This window comes from Crocuta crocuta, unplaced genomic scaffold, assembly GCF_008692635.1.
Source record: "Crocuta crocuta isolate KB4526 unplaced genomic scaffold, BGI_CrCroc_1.0 scaffold67, whole genome shotgun sequence".
Taxonomy (NCBI): Eukaryota; Metazoa; Chordata; class Mammalia; order Carnivora; family Hyaenidae; genus Crocuta; species Crocuta crocuta.
The window spans coordinates 604,291-623,124 of record NW_027531896.1 but is presented as its reverse complement, the minus strand read 5'-3'; the positions used below and the strand labels follow the sequence as shown (position 1 = coordinate 623,124).

Genomic DNA, 18,834 nt, shown 5'->3' with positions numbered 1-18,834 from the left:
CTTTGACCCCTGGGCTACGTGGTGGGGAGGAAGCCTTTGGGAGTTGACTCTCTGATGCTCTGTCTGTCCCTGGAGGCGGGGACCCAGGGGACTCCTTTGGGACTCTCTGTCACCTCCTTCCTCTCATGCCCCCAGTGCCCTGCTCTCTCTGACCAGGGTGCCCCTCTCCTCTTCCAGGGCTCGGGCAAGCTCCACGTGGGCACCTACACAGGGCCCTACTGGCACTGTGCCATCTACTCTGGAGGTACCAGCTCCCATCTTGTCCCCATGCCTCCACAGACACCCTCTCTAGACTAGGAGCCCACGTCCCCAGCCTGCCCACCAGGACAGGTGGGGCTGTGAGCAAGCCTGTCCTCCCATGGCAGGCCAGGCTCTTCGGACATGATGTGCGAGCTGCTCGGGGCCACGCGGGAAGGAGATCCTGGACATGGGGGATCACATCTTTGGAGACATCCTCAAGCCCAAGAAGCGGCAGGACTGGCGAATGTGCCTGGTGGTTCCTGAGCTGTCCCGGGAGCTGGGCACTGGCATCAAGAGAAGGGGGAGCTGGGGGGCGTGGTCAGGACCAGGTAGGGGGGTGCCAAGGCACCAGCGCAGAGGCCTGCCCCCTCATCATCTTGCCCTTTGCCCTGTTGGGGTCAGTAGTAACTGTGATGATACTGTTCACTCTGTGGTTTATGAGAGTGGATCTGCATATAAAACACGAGGAAACAGAGATCCAGAGAGGTTAAGCAGCTGCCCAAATTCACACAGCCAGAAAGGGCAAAGCTGACTCAAATACCTGTGTCCTGACTCCAGAGTGCTGTGGTGTTTCTGTAGTCTGAGAATTCCTTCCTTCCCTGACTGTACCCTCCGCACTCACTTGAGGACTCAGAGGGTGGAAGGTACAGTCCCACACCTGGTAATGACTTGAAGTATCCTCTGGGTGAGGAGTAGCTGTGAGTCTAAACAATTCCAGGTTTGTTCTAAAAGCTGGCTATGAGTCATTACCATGTGACCTTGGGTGGGTCATCTGACTGCCTGCATAGCTTCCTCACCTGTCCCCCAGGATCTTTGCTGTCTCTGCTTTGCTCTGGGCGGAGTCTCAGTTGGTGTAGGAAGGGGTGAGGGATGTTAGGTACACAGCTGGGGCTGTGTAGACCCCTGGTGACCTCTCCATCCCCACCACATGGTGGAACTGGGCCTGGGGCAGACAAAGGTAGGCAGGGCTGTCACTCACCCTCTGCTGTCCTCTGTCTACTTTCAGAGCGGACGGAGGAGCTGAAGAGGCTGGACATGCACCTGGCAGACCCGTACCAGTGAGAGAGCCCTGGCCTGCGCTCCCTGCCAGCAGAGGGGAGAGGGATGGAGGGTCCTGGCCAGGGTAGTCAGGAAATCAAGATCTGGTCCAGGCTGGGCTTCCCTAGTAAACTGGATTTGGGGATCCCTCTGGTCCCCTTGGGTCACACTGTGACCTCTAGATCCTTCCTCCATGGACTCAGGATGCCTGCTCTCTCACACGCATATGCACACACCCAGCCCAGCACACTGGGGGCCTGTGGAGTGCCCCCTGACCTCCGTGGGGTCTAGGGAGGGTGTGCCTGGAGCTTGGAGGCACCGTTCCTTTTCTCCTGGGTCACGTGGCCATTTTTGCACTAGGTCCACGGAAGTGAGCAGATAAGGTCTGCAAGTCATCAACTCCACAAAGAGGGAGATTCAGGTAAGAGTGAGTGCTGAGTGAGGAGACCCCCAGTGAGGGGTGGGGGGCCGGGTGTGTGCCTTCAGGCCGCCTGCCCTGATCTGCTCTGTCCCGGGTTCCTGAGTCCAGTTAGGAGATTTCCGCAACCCTTGCAGAGCTCCACCTGGCCTTGTCTGCCAGCGCCCTCTGCTGGCACATGTTCCAAATGACAGCGGCGTGCTGCCGCAGAAGGACTGATTTCAGCCGGTGGGGTGACTTGCGGAGGGTGGCTAGACCGTCAGTCTCCATTGACCTAATCTCCATTAACCCTCCTTGAGAAGTACCTGCCTGTGGGGTCGGGTCCTCATGTGCCGGACTAGCCAGCTGTGACCAGCGTCTGGGCGCAGCTAGAGGAGTGGCCCCCGCAGATGGGGGTTAGGGCCAGTGAGCTGATGGGTCCTGGGAACAGGAGGAAGGAAAACACACCCTGTGGCACTACCGACCAGCCACCAGAGCTGGGAGCGTCCCGTGTCCCGCGCCAACAGAATTCAGGCCATTTGGCGTTGGCAGAGCCTGCTGGGATCAATGACGCAGAGCATTTTACAGGGTATAAAGCCCTTGCCTGTAATTTGATCCTCCTGTAGCCCTGAGAGGTGGGCTGGGCGGGGACAGCTACCTTTATGTGACAGACCAGAAACTGGTTCCAAGAGAGGAAATTGCATGCTTTCAGTCACTTTGGGAGTAAATGGCCAGATCGGTTCTCTGGACTGAACAGCAAGGGCTGGTGAGGAGGTGGAGAGCTGCTAGGTGGGCAGGAGAGGGGCTGGGTGTGTGGGCCCCTCTGCAAAGGCCTCTGTTCGGCATCAGAGGCTGCATTACGCTGAGGGGTGTCCGGGTGGCTATTTTCCAAGGCCAGGCAGGTAACTGTGAGGAAAGCAGGGAGGGAGTCAGTGGCAAAGTGGAGGGCTGCCCCACCTCCCAACGCACCGTGTGCCACCTCTGGGCTTAAAGCACACAGCTCCTTCCCTACTGGGGGCAGAGGCCCTGATGTCTCCGGGTGACAGACCCAGGGAGGGCAGAGCTGGCCCCAGCAGTGGGGATTCGGCTGCAGGTGATGCAGGTCCAGGTGGGGGGAATCTGTCCTCCGCCAGAGAGTCACCGGGGAGCTGGACCTGCACTACGGCGCGATGGGCAGCCGATTCCGCTGCAGGGTCCGCCATACGTTCTTCTCCAACCAGCAGATGCACAACCCAGACCTCCGCCTGCACCCTGCACCGCCGCCTGCCTCAACTTCCTGCACTACCCGCCCAGCTGGCTGTATCGGGTGGCCCCGGAGCTGGTGGGTCCCTGCAGAGCCTCCCTGGCTATCCCTGACCCTCTTCCCCAGGAGGAGCCGCTGGTCCCCAGCCTTGCCAAGAGCTTTTGAGGTTCGCCAGGCCCAGTCTCCCGCGTCGGAACACAAGTGGGTCAAAGCCTTGCAGATCACTGTGGGCGACATAAAACATGCACCGGAGCAGTTACCGTTAAAAGTGGCCTCTGCTGGGGAAGTTTCCCTCATGCCCAAGCTTCAGGTCTGCTTTCAGTGGAGACCCCATTAACCCAGTATTTCCTTAACAGAAAGGATGCCAGTTGCTGGGAGCAAAGCTATAGTCCCTCTACTTGCAGTTAACACAGTGACTGCAGGAGTGGGTGGAGCCGCAGATGATGGCGGTAAACGCTCCAGCTGGTTTTCGTCTGCGACACCTGGACGCGATCCTGGGTCAAGAGCAGGGAAGTGGCAGTGGCCGTGATGCCTCTGGGGTTAGTGGAGCCGTGAGATCGACCAGCGCAGTGCTCCCTGAGCATGTGTGTCGCTCCTCCCAGCAGAATATCATTATTTCTGTCTTATAACATGTAGTCTCACGTCAAGGATCTGGACTTGAAAGTAGTTCTGTTTTCCTTGCCACGACCGGCTGCCTTCCAGATGTTTGAGAGGGAAAACCATTTCCTGAGTGTCTCCTGTGTTTCCTGTATTGGGCTGTGTGACCTGTTTTTCTTTTTCTTTCTTTTTTTTTTTAGCCGATTCTGCTTAATGCTCAGTGTAACTCACCAAAGTAGTTTTTTATTCCTCATTTTATGATCTGCGACACGGAGGTGCAGAGAACCTAAGTAACTTGCTGTCACGCTGCTAGCAGAACACAGAGCCACGATTTGAACCCACTTCTCTTAAAGAACTCCGGGGACATGCTCTGTCCTCCGCACCACCCTGCCACACACTGGCAGAGGGACGGTGAGCTCTCAAACCGCATCTCACCTGTAAGTTTTTCGACAAGCAGGGCTGGAGAGTGCCTGTTGGCAAAGCTGTGCGTCCAAAGCATAGTTATAAGTGTTGTCAGGCATCAGCACTAAAGTAGTGACCAGAGACAGGTGAAGAAAAAGCAACCCTGAGCACCAAAGTGAAACATATAAAGACACTTGACCTTTACCCAACCATGCTGGCCTGGGATTTTTGAGAAAATGATGTCTATCTACCAGAACCTTCCGTCTCCAGCTCACCCTCCTGGCTTCTTTCTGTAGCATCATGGGGCAGGGAGCTGGCAACTGTGGGCAGAGTGGAGTGGGGGGCAGGGTTGTTGTCTGTAAAAACCAGGGGCTTCTGGGAAATCTTACCACTGGAGGACCTAGGAAAGGTCCATCTCCACCTGCATTTGTCCCTACAGATGCCCCATGTGTCCGCTGTGGAGCAGGAACGGGCTAACCTGGGTCCCTCCTCCTGCCCTGCCTTCTACAGCCAGAGGGTGAGTTGCTAAGAGGTGNGAGCTCCCAGGGCCTAGAGCAGGGAGGCCCGATAGAATGGTATCAACCCAAGGAGGCCTTTTGAAGATTTGTGGGAGCTTTTTTGTCTTCAAGCATAATACTTCCTGAGTATTTATGCAGAAATATATATTATTTTTTTAAATCACAAATCGCTTTTCTTTTTATTTCTCCTATGTCACAGTATTATATTGAGTTTTAAAACTATAGAGACAATAATGATACTATCTATGAGTTTCAATTCAGGATAGAAAAGAGGAAATGAAAATGTTGGTCTTTAAAATGGGGCACTGGGTCCCATAGGGCTGGGAAGCGCTGGCTCTGAGCCCACATGCTCAGATGAGCGGAGGCTCACTGCCCTTACTGGTGCTCTCCTGACCACTTCTGGCTGAGGGCAGAGAGAAAGCTGAGGACCCAGAGGGCCGCACGGAGGCTAAATGAATCCTGGCCATGTGCTGGCTTCATGGTCATCTTCTACTTGAGATATTTCTCAGAGAAATGGAAAAGTATAGAAGAGAGAAAAAGCAACCATTATTGAAATCTCCAGATTTGGAGCTCAAGAATGTATCTTTTAGGGAGGAAGGAGCATTGTCATCCTAGCAGACATTCCCTATGGCCTTTGGGCCATTTGGAAATGGGTAGAACAAGTGGAATTACTGTACCTAGTTCCCCTGAGCCACATCGCATTTCACAACCAACTTTATTTCTACACCTTTTTTTTTTTTAATATTTTTATTTATTTCTAGGAGAGAGAGAGAGGCAGCGTGAGCAGGGGAGGGCCAGAGAGAGAGGGAGACACAGACTCTGAAATAGGCTCCAGGCTCTGAGCTGGCAGTCAGCACAGAGCCCGACGCGGGGCTCGAACCCACGAACCGCGAGATCATGACCTAAGCGAAAGTTGGACGCTTAACTGACTAAGCCACCCAGGTGCCCCTCTACACATTTCTTTTAAGAAAAATAGTATTTCTGTTAACTTTTGATTCTGTTACGAGTCATAGCAATACTTGATTGGCCATAGGTGATTTCATTAGCTGTTCTTTCTTTCCAGGTCACTACGAAAGACAGTAAATGAGATCGCACCAACAGCTTTGAGCTTGATGTATACATGCATTAAAATGTATAAGAAATCATACTCATGATTTAAAAACTTGGTACTTTATTTTGGTAGGAGCTGCTCTGTGGTACTAAGCCTGGGTGTGTTCTGATGTTACGCCTATAGCTCGTGTTTTGTCTGTCAGTGATATCTGGCCTTATATAGAGGCTTAGAATGAATATATATCTACATAACTGAAATGACAAAATAAACTCCTGAAGGAACAAGTCTGTGAAACACGTCACTAGCTACACTTTCTGTGGAGAAACAAGGGAAACATTTGGAATGTCGGAGGATAAATAAGGGACCACAGGCCATGTGCCCAGAGAGTTTCAGAAGCTCCCAGGAAGCTCCCGGGTCTGAAATTGCCAAGGCCTTTTGTTCTTCCTCCTGGGCTGCTTGTGGGCCTGAGTCTGTAGGGCAGCTTCTCAGGCAAAGACCAGGTGTCCCTGGCCTTGTGTCTTCAAACCCTATATTCTTATTCAAGGGCTAGACAGTAGAGTTTTATCAGGAAAATTGCTCAGACCCTAGGCCCACGCTTTTCTGGAAGGATGCTGAAATATGGTACAGTAGCTAACACTACAAAAATTGGCCCCTGGAATTCCCTTCTAGAGTAGTGAGACTGCAGAGAGGGCTGGGGGATGAACAGTGGGCCGAAGAATGAGAAGGGTCTGAGGAAGAAATTGAGGGAGGGGGAGGGGGAGGAGGTGGCCAGAGGGCCTTTCCCATGCTTTTCCTTCTGCCTGAAGCATCCCCTGACTCTTCTCCATTTTTTAAAATGTTTATTTATTTTTGAAGGACAGACAGAGTGTGAGCAGGGGAGGGGCAGAGAGAGAGAGGGGGACACAGAATCTGAAACAGGCTTGAGGCTCTGAGCTGTTGGTTCAGAACCCAACATGGGGCTTGAACTCGTGAACTGCTCAAGATCATGACCTGAGCTGAAGTCAAAACCTTTAACCGACTGAGCCACCCAGGTGTCCCTCTTCTCCTTTAAACCTGCTCTTTTCCTCAGATCTCGACGGGCCTCCCCACTTCTCTGACTGGATCAGACCTTTTCACACTTGTGTCCCCCCCTGGAGTCAGCTCATTTGACTCATTGCTGCTTCTCTGCCATCTGTGGTGTCCTGTAGTTTTACCGAGTGAATGGCGTCACCTGCTTTATTATTACATTGCAGGGGAAAGGGCAGGGCAAAAGATGGATTGTAAGATAAGAAGAGGAAGTGGGAAAAGCCTAGAAAACTGTGGATTAGAACTCTTCTAAACTCTTAGGAACTCAGCTGGGGCATGGTAGGGTACTTCTATCTGGGAGCTGTTTATTTAATGAAGTTTTTTTTTTTTTAAGTTTATTTATTTCTTTGAGAGAAAGAGAGAAAGAGAGAGAGAGACAGACAGATGTGAGTGGGGGAGGGGCAAGGAGGAAGGGAGAGAGAGAATCCCAAGCTGACTCAGGGCTGTCAGCACAGAGCCCGATGTGGGGCTTGATCCTGTGAACCGTGAGATCATAACCTGAGCTGAAAGCAAGAGTCAGATGCTCAAATGACTGAGCCATCCAGGCACCCCTTAAGTTTTGTTTTTAAATCTGATGTTACCTCTGTACTCATTTACCTACAATGTAGTTAGGGATGTACTCCATTATTCCTAAGATACAGTAGCTATATATATCTAGAAGAATTTTTAGTTGGGCATGTGGCCACCCAAAATGTATTTCCCAGCCTTCTTTGAAGATCAGTGCATGTGCCCAATAGCCCTGTGATCCTGAGTAGGAATAACGTGTTCAGCTTATAGATTGTAACCTTAAAAGGAGAGGGGCATGTCTTCTGGCTCCTTTCTTCCCCATTGCCTCTGGCTGGAATGTGAAATTTGTTGGGAGCCGTCCCGGGCCATATGGATGAGGCCGTGCCCCGAGGCTGCCAGAGCCACGAGGTAGACGTGGCCTGGGCCTGGCACCAAACCCTGGACGGCTTCACTTGGACTGCTGACCTCAGAGATGCATTTCCCTCTGGGATGAGTTACAGCCGCTGAGTCCCTAATTCCCACACCCAGCCCTGAGCAGTCAGAAATGAAGGGGATGGAAGCATCACCCTGGGTTAGGGGCCTGGTGGTAAAACATGAGTCACCTCAGTTGTAGAACAAATGCCAGTGCTTTGGCTATCGCAGTGATTCCTGTTTAGTAAATGGGAGCGGTTCAAGAAGTGCTCTTTCCTCATCACCATCCAAGTCCTCATTTCTGTACTTTGAGGAGAGGCAGGGAGCGAAAGCTCTGGACTTGGTGCCAGACAACCTTGAGCTTGGAATTTCAGCCCTGTCACTAACTGCCTGACTACTGTCCCTGTACCTATGTCATAAGGCCATCGTGAAGATGTAGTGAGATAAGAGGCACAGAACCTGGCCAGAGGAAGCACTAAACCACAGAGCCCTACACTATTGTTTGTGTGTGTAGGACCTTTCCCTTGGCAACGACAGAAACCTCACTGAAGCTGGCTTTCACATTTTGTGATCTCTAAGCAGCATCCTGGGCATTATTGGGCTTCACAGGTAAACTGAGTCTGTCCAAAGGGAAGGAAAGTGCTGGCTGTTTGGATTCCTGCATTTTGGTGCTGGTGACCATGTACTTGTATTGAAAATTAGTGTGTTGAGGGGCACCTGGATGGCTCAGTCAGTTAAGCATCTAACTTTGGCTCAGGTCATGACCTCATGGTTCGTGAATTTGAGCCCCGCATGGGGCCCTGTGCTGATAGCTCAGTGCCTGGAGCCTGCTTCAGATTCTGTCTCCCTTTCTCTCTGCCCCTCCCCCACTTGCTCTCTGTCTCTCAAAAATAAATAAGCATTAAAAAATTAAAAAGAAAAAGAAAATTAGTGTATTGACTTTATGGTTTTATAAACCTTGTTATTATAAGCCTGATCGAGAGACAGTGCTTCTCTCATTGTGACCAAATCTAGTTCCTGCGTGAAGCTGATGGTCAGACTCTTGATCAAGGTGAGTTCTCCATGGTAATGGATGTTCCCTATGAGGCCTCTTGAAATAGTCTATCAGAGTTTCCCCGGACAAAGCCCTAATTCTCCCACCACCCCCAAGCCAGGCCATCAGCACTGTTTTTGATAATAAAGAAAACAAATCAACTAGCAGGAATGAACAAAATTTAATTTTTTTTTTGTTTTAGATAATACTTAAATATTGAGAAAGCTAAAATTTAAAAATTCAAAATATGTTGGTTAGGTTTTTCTATACATTATATGTACATAATGATTGTGATTTTACCTTTCCTAGAGCAGTTGCCCAGGAGGAAGAAAAGACAGTCTATAATAGTCTCTGGGGCTCCTGCCGTCTTGTCAGGCCAGGTGTCCCTTAGCAGAACAAAGAACTGAAGATGCAAGGGTCCCCGCCGCCCCCCCCCCCCCCATTTGAAGCATTTCTGAATAACAAATACAAAATGAGATTTGAATATAAACAGCTAGATAACGCCTCCAGTTCAGGGCTATGTTTCACTGGAGGAGCCCTGCCTGGCATGCTCAGGAATTGCCCTTCATCTGTAGGGACCATGTGACCGAAGTCAAAGTCATACATGAAAGTCATTTGAGATCTCTGAGCAAAGGCACAGCTGAGCATCAGCTCTAGAAAGAGGGGATCTGGCCAGAAGGTCTGTCACATGGCCTCGGGTTGGAAGGCGAGCTCAGCTTGGCTCCCCTGGGCTGGGAGGACTCACCCTCCCTGCTAAGGTGGATGAAGGAAGGGAAGCCTATCATACTGTGGCACCGACCTTTGAATATAACAAAGAACTAAGATGAGAGTAAAGTAGCTTAATAAAGTGAAAAATTCTACCATACTTGGGGGTAAATTAATATTCAATAGTTTAAAGTTTATGCTAGACAACTGTGGCAAACTACAGTCTTAAACGAGTGAGTCCCGTGGGGATATTAAATTTGAGAGTAAGCCCGGCAACTTACAAAATTCTGAGAGCCCATATTCTGCCTGTTTGTTATATAGTTTTTTCCAGGTCACCTGGATGAGGGTTATTTCTTGTTTCATGGAGGCTCTGAAACATCTTTTTTTTTTTAAGGCATTAAGAAATTATGACTCGAGGCTTTTAAACCCTAGTGTGACAGGTAGAGCCTCATTTTTACGGAATATAAAACACTCTGTTTCTTCCACTTCTAGGAGCTCGTTAAGAGAAGCCACCACCAAATCGTGTTCCTGCAGCATTTCTGGATAGCGGGATACTGCCCGCTCGATCCTTGCCGAACGCCGCACAGGTGTGATCAGCTTCATGTCCTGCACTTCTGCCATTCCACTTATTCTGCGAGACAGAAAGAGGTGCATTCCAAATCTTATTACTTCTTTGGAAATTCCACTTCTTATTCTTAATTTTTTAAATTCCTGATAAAACAGGACAGGTATTTCAGTGAAAGTTGACATAAGAGTATGTGTGGAGCAGCTCTCAAACTAAGATGGCTCCCCACTGATTGTCAGGAGGAGGAATGAGGTGGTGTCTGGCTGCTCCTGGACGGTAGAAGCGTAAGGATTTCCTGAATGAACTGTTAAGTGTGGTTTTTACTTGAAGTCAAGTACATGGCAGTTGGGGTTTGTTTATTCCATAAACTCAAAGAGTTGACAGGTTTTGAGGAAATTGGGCCTTATACCAAATGGAGTTGGACTAATGAATTCTAAGATTCTTTCTAGCTTTCACAGAAAATGATTCAAAAAACACCTTTTAAGATGGTGGACCAAACCACAGTTTGAAACTGGAACAAAGTGGGCATGTTCCTTGTAAGCTTTAATGCATTCTCATAAAAAGGAGCCCAGACGTTAGGTTGCAGAGACCTCTCCATGAAGTGAATCTGGTCTATACCTCACAGACCAACTCATTACGTTAGCCTAAGCAAAAGTAGCCCACAGGTCTTCCAAAAACTCTCCTAACAAATTCCAAGGCCAGCAAAAGGTGGTTTTCAGATCAACTGCTTGCCTCCATCCGTGCATGAGCCAAGTGTAATGCCGGGGCTGAGGGAGGCCCGGCTGTGCTTTCCAGAGATCGACAACACAGAACTGTGTGCTCCTGGTACTTTTGTTTGGAATTTGTTTTTAAGATCATGAACAGAGCCTGATGTTATATTAATGTTTTAGCAAATGACATTGGTACCTGACACAGTTCCTATGGATTCTGCCTTAAACATAAACTTATACACTCTCAGTAAAATGAGCAACTTCTGTCTAGTACGTCCTCGACTGCGCTCCCTGTTCTTACAGGGCAATTGGCTGTCCCTGTTCTCCCAGAGCTAAGGAGGTTGCCCCTGCTTGGCACTCGGCGTCCGCACCCTGGGGCTGAGAGGAAAGGGAGGTGGGATCTGTAAGCGCAGGACAGATGAGGGTGAAGAGGTAGGATGGGATCCAAGGAGGAAGGTGGGAATCCATTGCGATGGTCTCCAGACTCCAGCAGCAGGAGTGTGTGAAGGGGATAGTGCGTGTGTACAGAAAATACACAGATACTCCTGTCGATGGTCCCAACCCACCCCCTCCCCTGCTGAAGCTCCTTCCCTTAATGCCAAAGATGGATTGGACCCCCTGGGTGAGGGGGAGGCAGAGGCTCTCCACAGACTGCTGGTACTCTGGGTCTGTGGAAGTGAAACCGAAAACAGGGCTGGAATTAGGCCTGTGGACACAAAGCCTGCTTTAGAGTCGCCTTACCTAGGGATGGGGGCCACCTGTAATTTGATACCAGGATGGTTATCCTGCTCTGTCTTGGTTATTTGGGGTGTTGCTGTAATCTGTTCTCTCTCTTTTAGAGAAAGATAAGACGTTTCGGATTCTGTTTTATTGGCCAGCTCTTCTACTGACGTTATATTCGTTTCGGCAGCTGAAGTGACAGAGGTAACTCCTGTGTATACAAGGTCGAGAAGGAAAGTTAGGTTTAGCAATTTAATACTGAAACTAAAAGTCAATAAAATGAAAAATCAGTATACACAATGATTTCTCAATTAAAATAAAGAGTAAACGACTTGAAACGGGACATAGAACTAGTTTTTCCTGCTCAGCCCTCTAGCGATGCCCTGTTACATCAGGCCATCTTTCTAACCTGCCCTCCAGACAGCCTTTGGGCCTTCTTGCCATTTGAGATGGATCCTCTATACCTTTTCAACATTCTGAACACATCCCCAATCTCTTATTCTCTCTTGAGATAAGTTCCTTTAGGGATAATCATTGGCCTTTTAGGCTTATTCCATGTCTTGCGTCAATTTTCTTGACTCACTAGGCTTAACATCCCCCCCTACCCTGGGATGAGATAGTATTACCTAGAGTATATCTACTCTGTGACCTTAATCCTCAAAGTAATGGGTTAGTTAGCAATCACTCCACGTGACTTGTTTCTTAAAGTTTAATCTGTCCTAAAGGAAAAACATTTATCCCCTTCCAAGATCATAAAAATAATCTATTTTATTTTCTCAAGGTACCTTGCTTTTTCTTTCTACTCATTAACAACATAAGCAATTAGAGTGGGGCACAGTATTTTTCATAGAAGAGTTCTCTAAAGGTTCTGACCAATGGTTAACCAGACGATAAGATGCCTACTCTGGCTATTTTTAAAGCTTATAATGAGAATTTGGGTGTGTAAGTGCTAGAGGGTTGTTATGACTGAACATGGAACTTACAGTGAGGCACCTCCCTTCTGCCTCAGTCTTGTCTGAGAAAGAGCCATTTGTCTTCTCCCACCTAGAAATCCAGGGAAGCAAGACACCTTCCTCTAGGCTGCTCTTGTGAGAACAACCTTTGTTTGGTGTTGAGCAACATATACTTGTAATAAAAGGAATAAATCAGCTAATGATGATGGCTGAAAAAACCAGGCCGTGGACTCCAAGAAGTGAGGCATTTCAGGGAACTTTAAATTCATTTCTTTTTTCCCTATGCGTTCCTCAAGGACTTTTACGTGAGTGGCTAGAGGGAGTGAATTTTTTTTTTTTTTTTTTTTTTTGAGGGAGTGAATTTAAATACCAAAAATACCAATACCTTCTGTGGTTCTGTTTGAATCTTGCAAAATCTTAAGAACAACTTCACGCAACTCTTGTATCGGCTGGAAGGAAGAAAATACATAAACAGTATTCAAAACTTCCATGGGGAAAATGACCGAGCAACTTTGCTTAACATCAAATGAACTTCTTTTTATAATAAAAATGTTTTCTTTCCTATCTCTTGTTAACAATAAGTGACATTTAAAGTGACATTAAAGTGACATTTAAAAAGTTCGGATTTATAGCTTTATGTGACAAATGAAGGAACAAAGAAAATGTTGGTTAAATGCTGGCATGCTTCACTTTAAAGGAGAGATGTGCTCACGGAAAGTCGTCTATAATGACATTTCTCTAAATTAAATTAATTTCTTATTGTCTTATGTGATCCCACTAAAGATGTGTCCCCACATAAAGATTCTGGCCCAAAGATGTAAAGTTAGCTGTACAGAAAATGCAGCATGAGTTTTTAGTGTTCTCTTAACTGAATTTTTGTTTTTAATCATAAAAGCCATATACCTCATTACCGAAAAATTGAACAATAGTCAAACTTAAAAAGAGAGATCACTCATAATCTCCTCACCCAAATATAGCCTTTAGTTAGCATTTTGGGTAATTTCCCCCAGCATTTCCTTCTTTCTTCTCTTATTTAGTAACATAGCATAAAAAACATAACATTAAACATAACATAAAAAACATAATATTAAATACAGCATAAAAACCATAGCATTAGAGAAAAGCCATTACAGAAAAGGAATTTTCTGGTAAAATTATCTGAGATAGCCTTCCTTTTTCAAAGTACATAAACCATGCCATGAGCCAGAACATCATAAATGAACTGTAATTTCTCAAAGGAATATTCTATTTGGAGGTTAGTCTTTCTGATCTGGGATTCTGTATCAAATAAATAATAGATATAAACTGGCAACAGAGCATAAAAGCAAAGCTATTTATACAATTTTCACAAAGTCTAATGTGCTTTAAGCTTAAGGGAATGGGAATAAATGTACAGAACATATTGCAAAAAGTCTGAATTATATAAAACTTTTATCAATCGTATTTTACATTTTTACAGGCTTCTAGTTAAAAGTGATAGATTGAATATACATTTATTTCTTAAATGTTTATTTATTTTTGAGAGACAGTGCGTGTATCAGGGGGGAGGGGCAGAGCATCCAAAGCAGGTTCTGTGCTGAGAGGAGAGAGCCCAATGACGGACTCCAACTCCCAAACTGTGAGATCATGACCTGAGCCGAAGTCAGACACTTAGACTGAGCCACCCAGGTGTCTCTGAATATACATTTATTTCTAATCCCTGTTGAAACTCTACTGAAATGGTAATGGGATTAAAGGAGGCAATGATGGCAAAGAATAGAAATGGCCACAAGATTTGGAAGCTAGAAAGTAGAAGGAAGAGGTAACCAACTTAAACAACTTGAAAGAGCCAGATCCTAAGCTGGGAATGTGGCTGAGAAATACCATGATTCAACCCCAGGGCCTTTAAAGGCTCAGGAATGAATGGTCGGGTCCAAATCAAGAGGTCTGTCCAGCAGTCAGACCTCCAAATGTTTATCCTAACATAAACTGGGGATGTATTTTCCAAGTCTCTGGGGAATATCATGTATGACTGAGACTGAAAAAACAAGGGTTAAATGAAAGTTTCCATGCTGAAGGTTGAGATTCCTAGATCTCTTCTCCCTCACAACACTGGTAGCCTGGTTTCCAGCTCCCAGGAAGAGATTGGAAGATCCTTCTTTAGAGACTATGATCAGTTTTATCTATCTATCTATCTATCTCTTAAGAAAGAGAGAGAAAAGCATTAGTAGGGGAGGGGCAGAGAGAGGGAGGGAGAGGGAGAATCTTAAGCAGGCTCCATGCTCAGTCCACAGTCTAACTCAGGGCTCGATCTCATGACCATGAGATCATGACCTGAGCTGAAATCAAGAGTTGGATGTTTAACTGTGTAACCGACTGAGCCACCCAGGCACCCCTAAGCTTTTTCAAACCCACCTCTTTGTAAACAGCCCAGTTTTACTGACATCTGAATAAAGCCTTTAATGCATAGAGAACAAAACAAAATAAGACCACCACCACCACGACCAACAACAATGATAAAACCAAACAGAGAGAGAAGGAAAACAGACAACATTGGAAGAAATGGGAATCTGAGGGTAATGGTGAAAGATCCCAGGATGACGGGCAGCAAAGACAGGTTATAGGCCAACCTGCTGAGCTTGGAACATGTCAGAAGGGTCTGGGAGAAGGGTTTCTAAGAAAAAGAAATCAATAAGATATATGATGTTTTGAAAGTAGTGAGAAATTTAGACAACTGGAAAAGACTTTGGGAACTAACTACATAGTAATAAATACTCAGAAAATGAAACAAAGGGAAAACAAGACAATAATTAACTTCAGGAAAAGTTATTCATAACAATGTAAACACAGGATTATTCGTCATGCTAGTGACCAGGATTTCCATACGACTCTAATGGACATACAGAGGATGGCAAAAGTCTGCAGGCATGTGTCTCGGGGATCCGTGCAGGTGTGTGTGAGAAAGGGGGTTAACTCCTCATTCTGCATAGTTGGAAGTCTACAAGTCATGTCTAAAACTGAAAAACTAAGAAACAGCAATACAGGCACATATGTGAAACTATCGCGGTAAATATGAAAATAACCAGTTTGCAGCAGGAGGTGGAAAATGGGAGAGGAGGGCCACAGAGGCCTCATGAAAAGAACCTTATTGAGCTGTTTTGACTATTTATGTGCATATACAACTCTGACTTTGAACACTCATGGGAAGAGGTATGGTGAAATATAAAATAACACTGGCAAGTGACATTTAAGCGAAAAGAGTTATAAAACTGTTAGATGCAGTCTTTGTTAAAAAGAGTTATAAAGAGACAGTGGTTTTACTAGGTTTTAGAATTAAATTTATTTTTCATGCACTGGCTCTGAATTGTTGCTGTGTGAATATTGATGTTGTGGGCTTAATGTATTTTTCGGCTCCTTATGGTGAGGTATGACTTTGTAAGTTCTGTATATTGATGTTATAATTTTCTATAAGTGCATATCTCTACAGTGAGTGTAAAGTGAGACACAATCACTTGACAAGAACACTGATTCTATTGGTTTACATGTAACACTATTTTCTACCAAATAAAGTTTTAATTAGATGTAAATAAAGGACATGTTGTGTTTCATTTTCTGTGTGTAACTTTATGATGTAAATTAGAAGTTTCACATGGCACTGTATGACTGCTATATTGCAAACAACAGAGAACTCACATGAGATAATTTTCAGGAAATCACCCACCCAAGACAGATAGATACTCACTGTTGCCCCGTTTCTAATGGCCTCTTCGTACAGCCCAATAACATCAAAGGTACCTTTACTTGCCAAAAACTTTGCTTTGCAGATCCAGAATTTAGCAAATTTTTCAGCCTCAGGAATACTGGACAATAGAGTAAATATTTCATTAGAAAGTACACCCTGTAAAAAAAAAATACCCAGAGGTAATTATTACCATCTTGCTGTTATTCTCACAACTAATATTTATCAGAGAAGTTCTGTAGAAATCAGTCTGATCATTTTTTCTTTATTTTAAAAAATTTCAATTTTACTGAGGTACAATTTACATATAAGAGGCAACCACTTAAACAGCCTATTTCAATGAGTTTTGACACTAGTCATTAAATTTTAAGAGTTACATGAGACGAGATAGGAAAATGTTTATCATAGCTGAAAGAAAGGAATATCTTTACATTTTTATGCAAAACCAAACCCAAAGCCAAACCAAACCCTTGAGTAATCAACAGTCATATAATTCTTACATATTCATAATAATTTCCATATATCTCTAACAGAAGTATGAAGGATGGCACAGGTAAGCAAGGGTCATAGGAGTGTATATACCTGCGTGTGGGGGGATCCATGCAAGTGTACATAATAAGGGCTAAATCTCACAAAAAGTAAATTTATTTATTTTAAAAATATTTTAATGTTTATTTATTTTTGAGAGAAGGAGAGAGACGGAGCATGAGTGGGAGAGGGGGACACAGAATCTGAAGCAGGCTCCAGGCTCTGAGCTGTCAGCACAGAGCCTGATGTGGGGCTCGAACTCACAAACCACAATCATGACCTGAGCCGAAGTCAGGCGCTTAACCAACTGAGCCACCCGGGCACCCCTCACAAAAAGTAACTTTAAAATGGTCTCACTGATTTGGTGGTCCCTTTCTGGCTTGTACCCAGGGCAGGGCAGTGCATGGACCAGGAGAAATATGGGGAGCTACTATGACTTGGCACACTAAGCCAAGCAGCACCTCCTACTCCTGCAATGGGGGGACCCAAAGGGAAGTGCACAATCCAGAATCATCAATGTTTGAGAAAACCAACACTACACGGAAGAGGCATAAAACTCAACGGAGTTGACAAAGAAACCAATGAGCTGAAAATTTGGCTGTAGAATTCTCCCAGAACCCATGAAGACAGAACAAAGAAATGAAGAGTATGAAAGAAAAGTTAAAAGAGTTCTGGAGGGGGCGCCTGGGTGGCTTAGTCGGTTAAGCGTCTGACTTTCGCTTAGGTCATGATCTCGCAGTTCGTGGGTTCGAGCCCCACGTCGCGCTCTGTGCTGACTGCCAGCTCAGAGCCTGGAGCCTGTTTCAGTCTGTGACTCCCTCTCTCTCTGACCCTCCCCTGCTCACGCTGTCTCTCTCTCTCCTAGAAATAAATAAAAAACATTAAAAAAAAAAGAGTTCTGGAGGAGACATCTATTACTCAGGAATTCCAATATCCATCTAAGAAAAAGAACATTCACCAAGACTGATTAGACATTAATTTCAATATACTCTATCAAGCAGAACACATACAGGCTATGTTCACAATGCAGTATAATTAAAAGCTGGAAAAAAGATAGGAAAAAACAAAACAAAACAAAACTCTATGTATCTGGAAGTTAAAAGATGTTCTTCTAAGATAACTGTTGGGTTAAACAAGTCAAAATGGAAATCTCAAACTATTTAGAAATGAACAACAATGAGAACTCAGGTCAATTATGAAGCTGTGGTCTCCTAGCTCCAAATCTACCTCGTACCTTCTGCTGTGACACTGGGGCTGGAATTCTGTAAATCACTTTGTTTTCACAGCAGCTCTATGCTGGGCTCTGCAAGTATGTGAGGCTAGAGGGAGACGGTGTGGATGAAGAAGAGAGGGACTTCCTCTTTCCCATTGGCTTTTGTCACCCCAGCAATGGTCCTTCACTCTGGCGGCAGTCGTTGGTTCCAGCCTGCACCATTTTTTCCCGGCATTTGCAGACCCTGCCTCACTGCGCTCTTTCACAGGTAAGAGCACCAGTTGGGTAGCATCCTTTCCTCAAGGTCTGAGCCCCAGCACTGCTGGGCCCCTCCTTCCGTTTCTGTGGTCCTAGCATCTGCTGGGTAGTACGCCCTCCTTAGAGTTGGAGTTTGTCTCTCCTAACTTCTAGGTTCTGATACCCTCAACCTCTCTTTGTTCCCCTAGACCCAGTGGGTGCTGGCTGCTTCCTGAAGTCACTGTTACCTCAGGTTTCCTTTTGCAATCAGCCCTGTGCATAGTACCCATATCTCTTCTGATGGTCCCTTTACCATTGTTATGCACACAAAGTGCTTTTAAGTCCAACATCCAGCATCTGCTCCTCTTTGTATGTGTCCAGAGAGTCAAAGTTCCTGGGAATTTTGGTCCACCCCCTTCCTCAGGGCAGTCATTCGTCAATGACCATGGAAGTATTACTACTAAAGCTTCCTTGCCCCTGATCAGGATGACTCTGAGAGTCTGATCCACAGTCTCCAGAGCTCCCCTTTGGGACTGTGCCACAGTTACATCCCATGGATTTTGCTTGATCCTACTTGGCCTCCTTCCCTTCCTGGCCCCACATCCCCACTCCCCTCCCAGTTTTTCCTGCGATCCTCTTCCTAATAAATTACTTTCACACAAATTCTCCTCTTAGGATTTGCTTCTAGGGAACTCACATATAAGACATCATGAAACCAACCTTTACGTTACATTCTTTCTATTAAGATATCGGGTGCAGTTTCTGTTTTCTGACTTGACTAATACAGAACATGACCTAGTCAAACATAAAGAATATGACCAAAGCTAAATTCAGAGGCAAATTTATAGCTTAAAAAATTTTTTTAATGTTTATTTTTGAGAGAGAAAGTGCGCTAAAGAAACAGTGTGAGTGGGGGAGGGGCAGAGAGGGGGCAGAGAGAGATGGAGACACAGAATCCAAAGTAGGCTCCAGGCTCTGAGCTG

At 45.9% G+C, this 18,834-nt stretch overlaps 2 protein-coding genes across 14 annotated transcripts in view; one reads left to right on the top strand and one right to left on the bottom strand.

Annotated features, from left to right (window-relative positions):
* Nucleotides 1-590: 590 nt before the first annotated feature.
* LOC144239382 (uncharacterized) lies at nt 591-9,749 on the top strand. 13 transcript variants are annotated; one of them, XR_013337412.1, is made up of 7 exons: nt 591-1,198; nt 1,639-1,699; nt 2,809-2,996; nt 3,716-3,952; nt 4,357-4,434; nt 5,197-5,377; nt 5,499-5,770. XR_013337412.1 is itself a non-coding variant. In XM_077773422.1 (5 exons), the coding sequence occupies exons 1-5, from the start codon at nt 1,169-1,171 to the stop codon at nt 5,520-5,522; spliced, it is 381 nt and encodes a 126-aa protein (XP_077629548.1). In that variant the 5' UTR covers nt 591-1,168; the 3' UTR covers nt 5,523-5,770. The 13 variants fall into 13 exon arrangements, 1 of the variants encoding a protein (XP_077629548.1); XR_013337413.1 differs by having other exon boundaries at nt 3,275-3,952; XR_013337410.1 differs by having other exon boundaries at nt 2,809-3,084; nt 3,275-3,952.
* Nucleotides 8,757-18,834, bottom strand: part of CKAP2L (cytoskeleton associated protein 2 like) — a 27,918-nt gene continuing 17,840 nt past the window's right edge. The window contains exons 6-9 of the mRNA XM_077773420.1: nt 15,877-16,032; nt 12,541-12,604; nt 11,224-11,413; nt 8,757-9,838 (exon numbers count right to left, since the gene is read on the bottom strand). Of these exons, the coding sequence (XP_077629546.1) occupies nt 9,613-9,838; nt 11,224-11,413; nt 12,541-12,604; nt 15,877-16,032 (636 nt within the window). The 3' untranslated portion in view covers nt 8,757-9,612. The remainder of the gene's footprint in view (nt 9,839-11,223; nt 11,414-12,540; nt 12,605-15,876; nt 16,033-18,834) is intronic.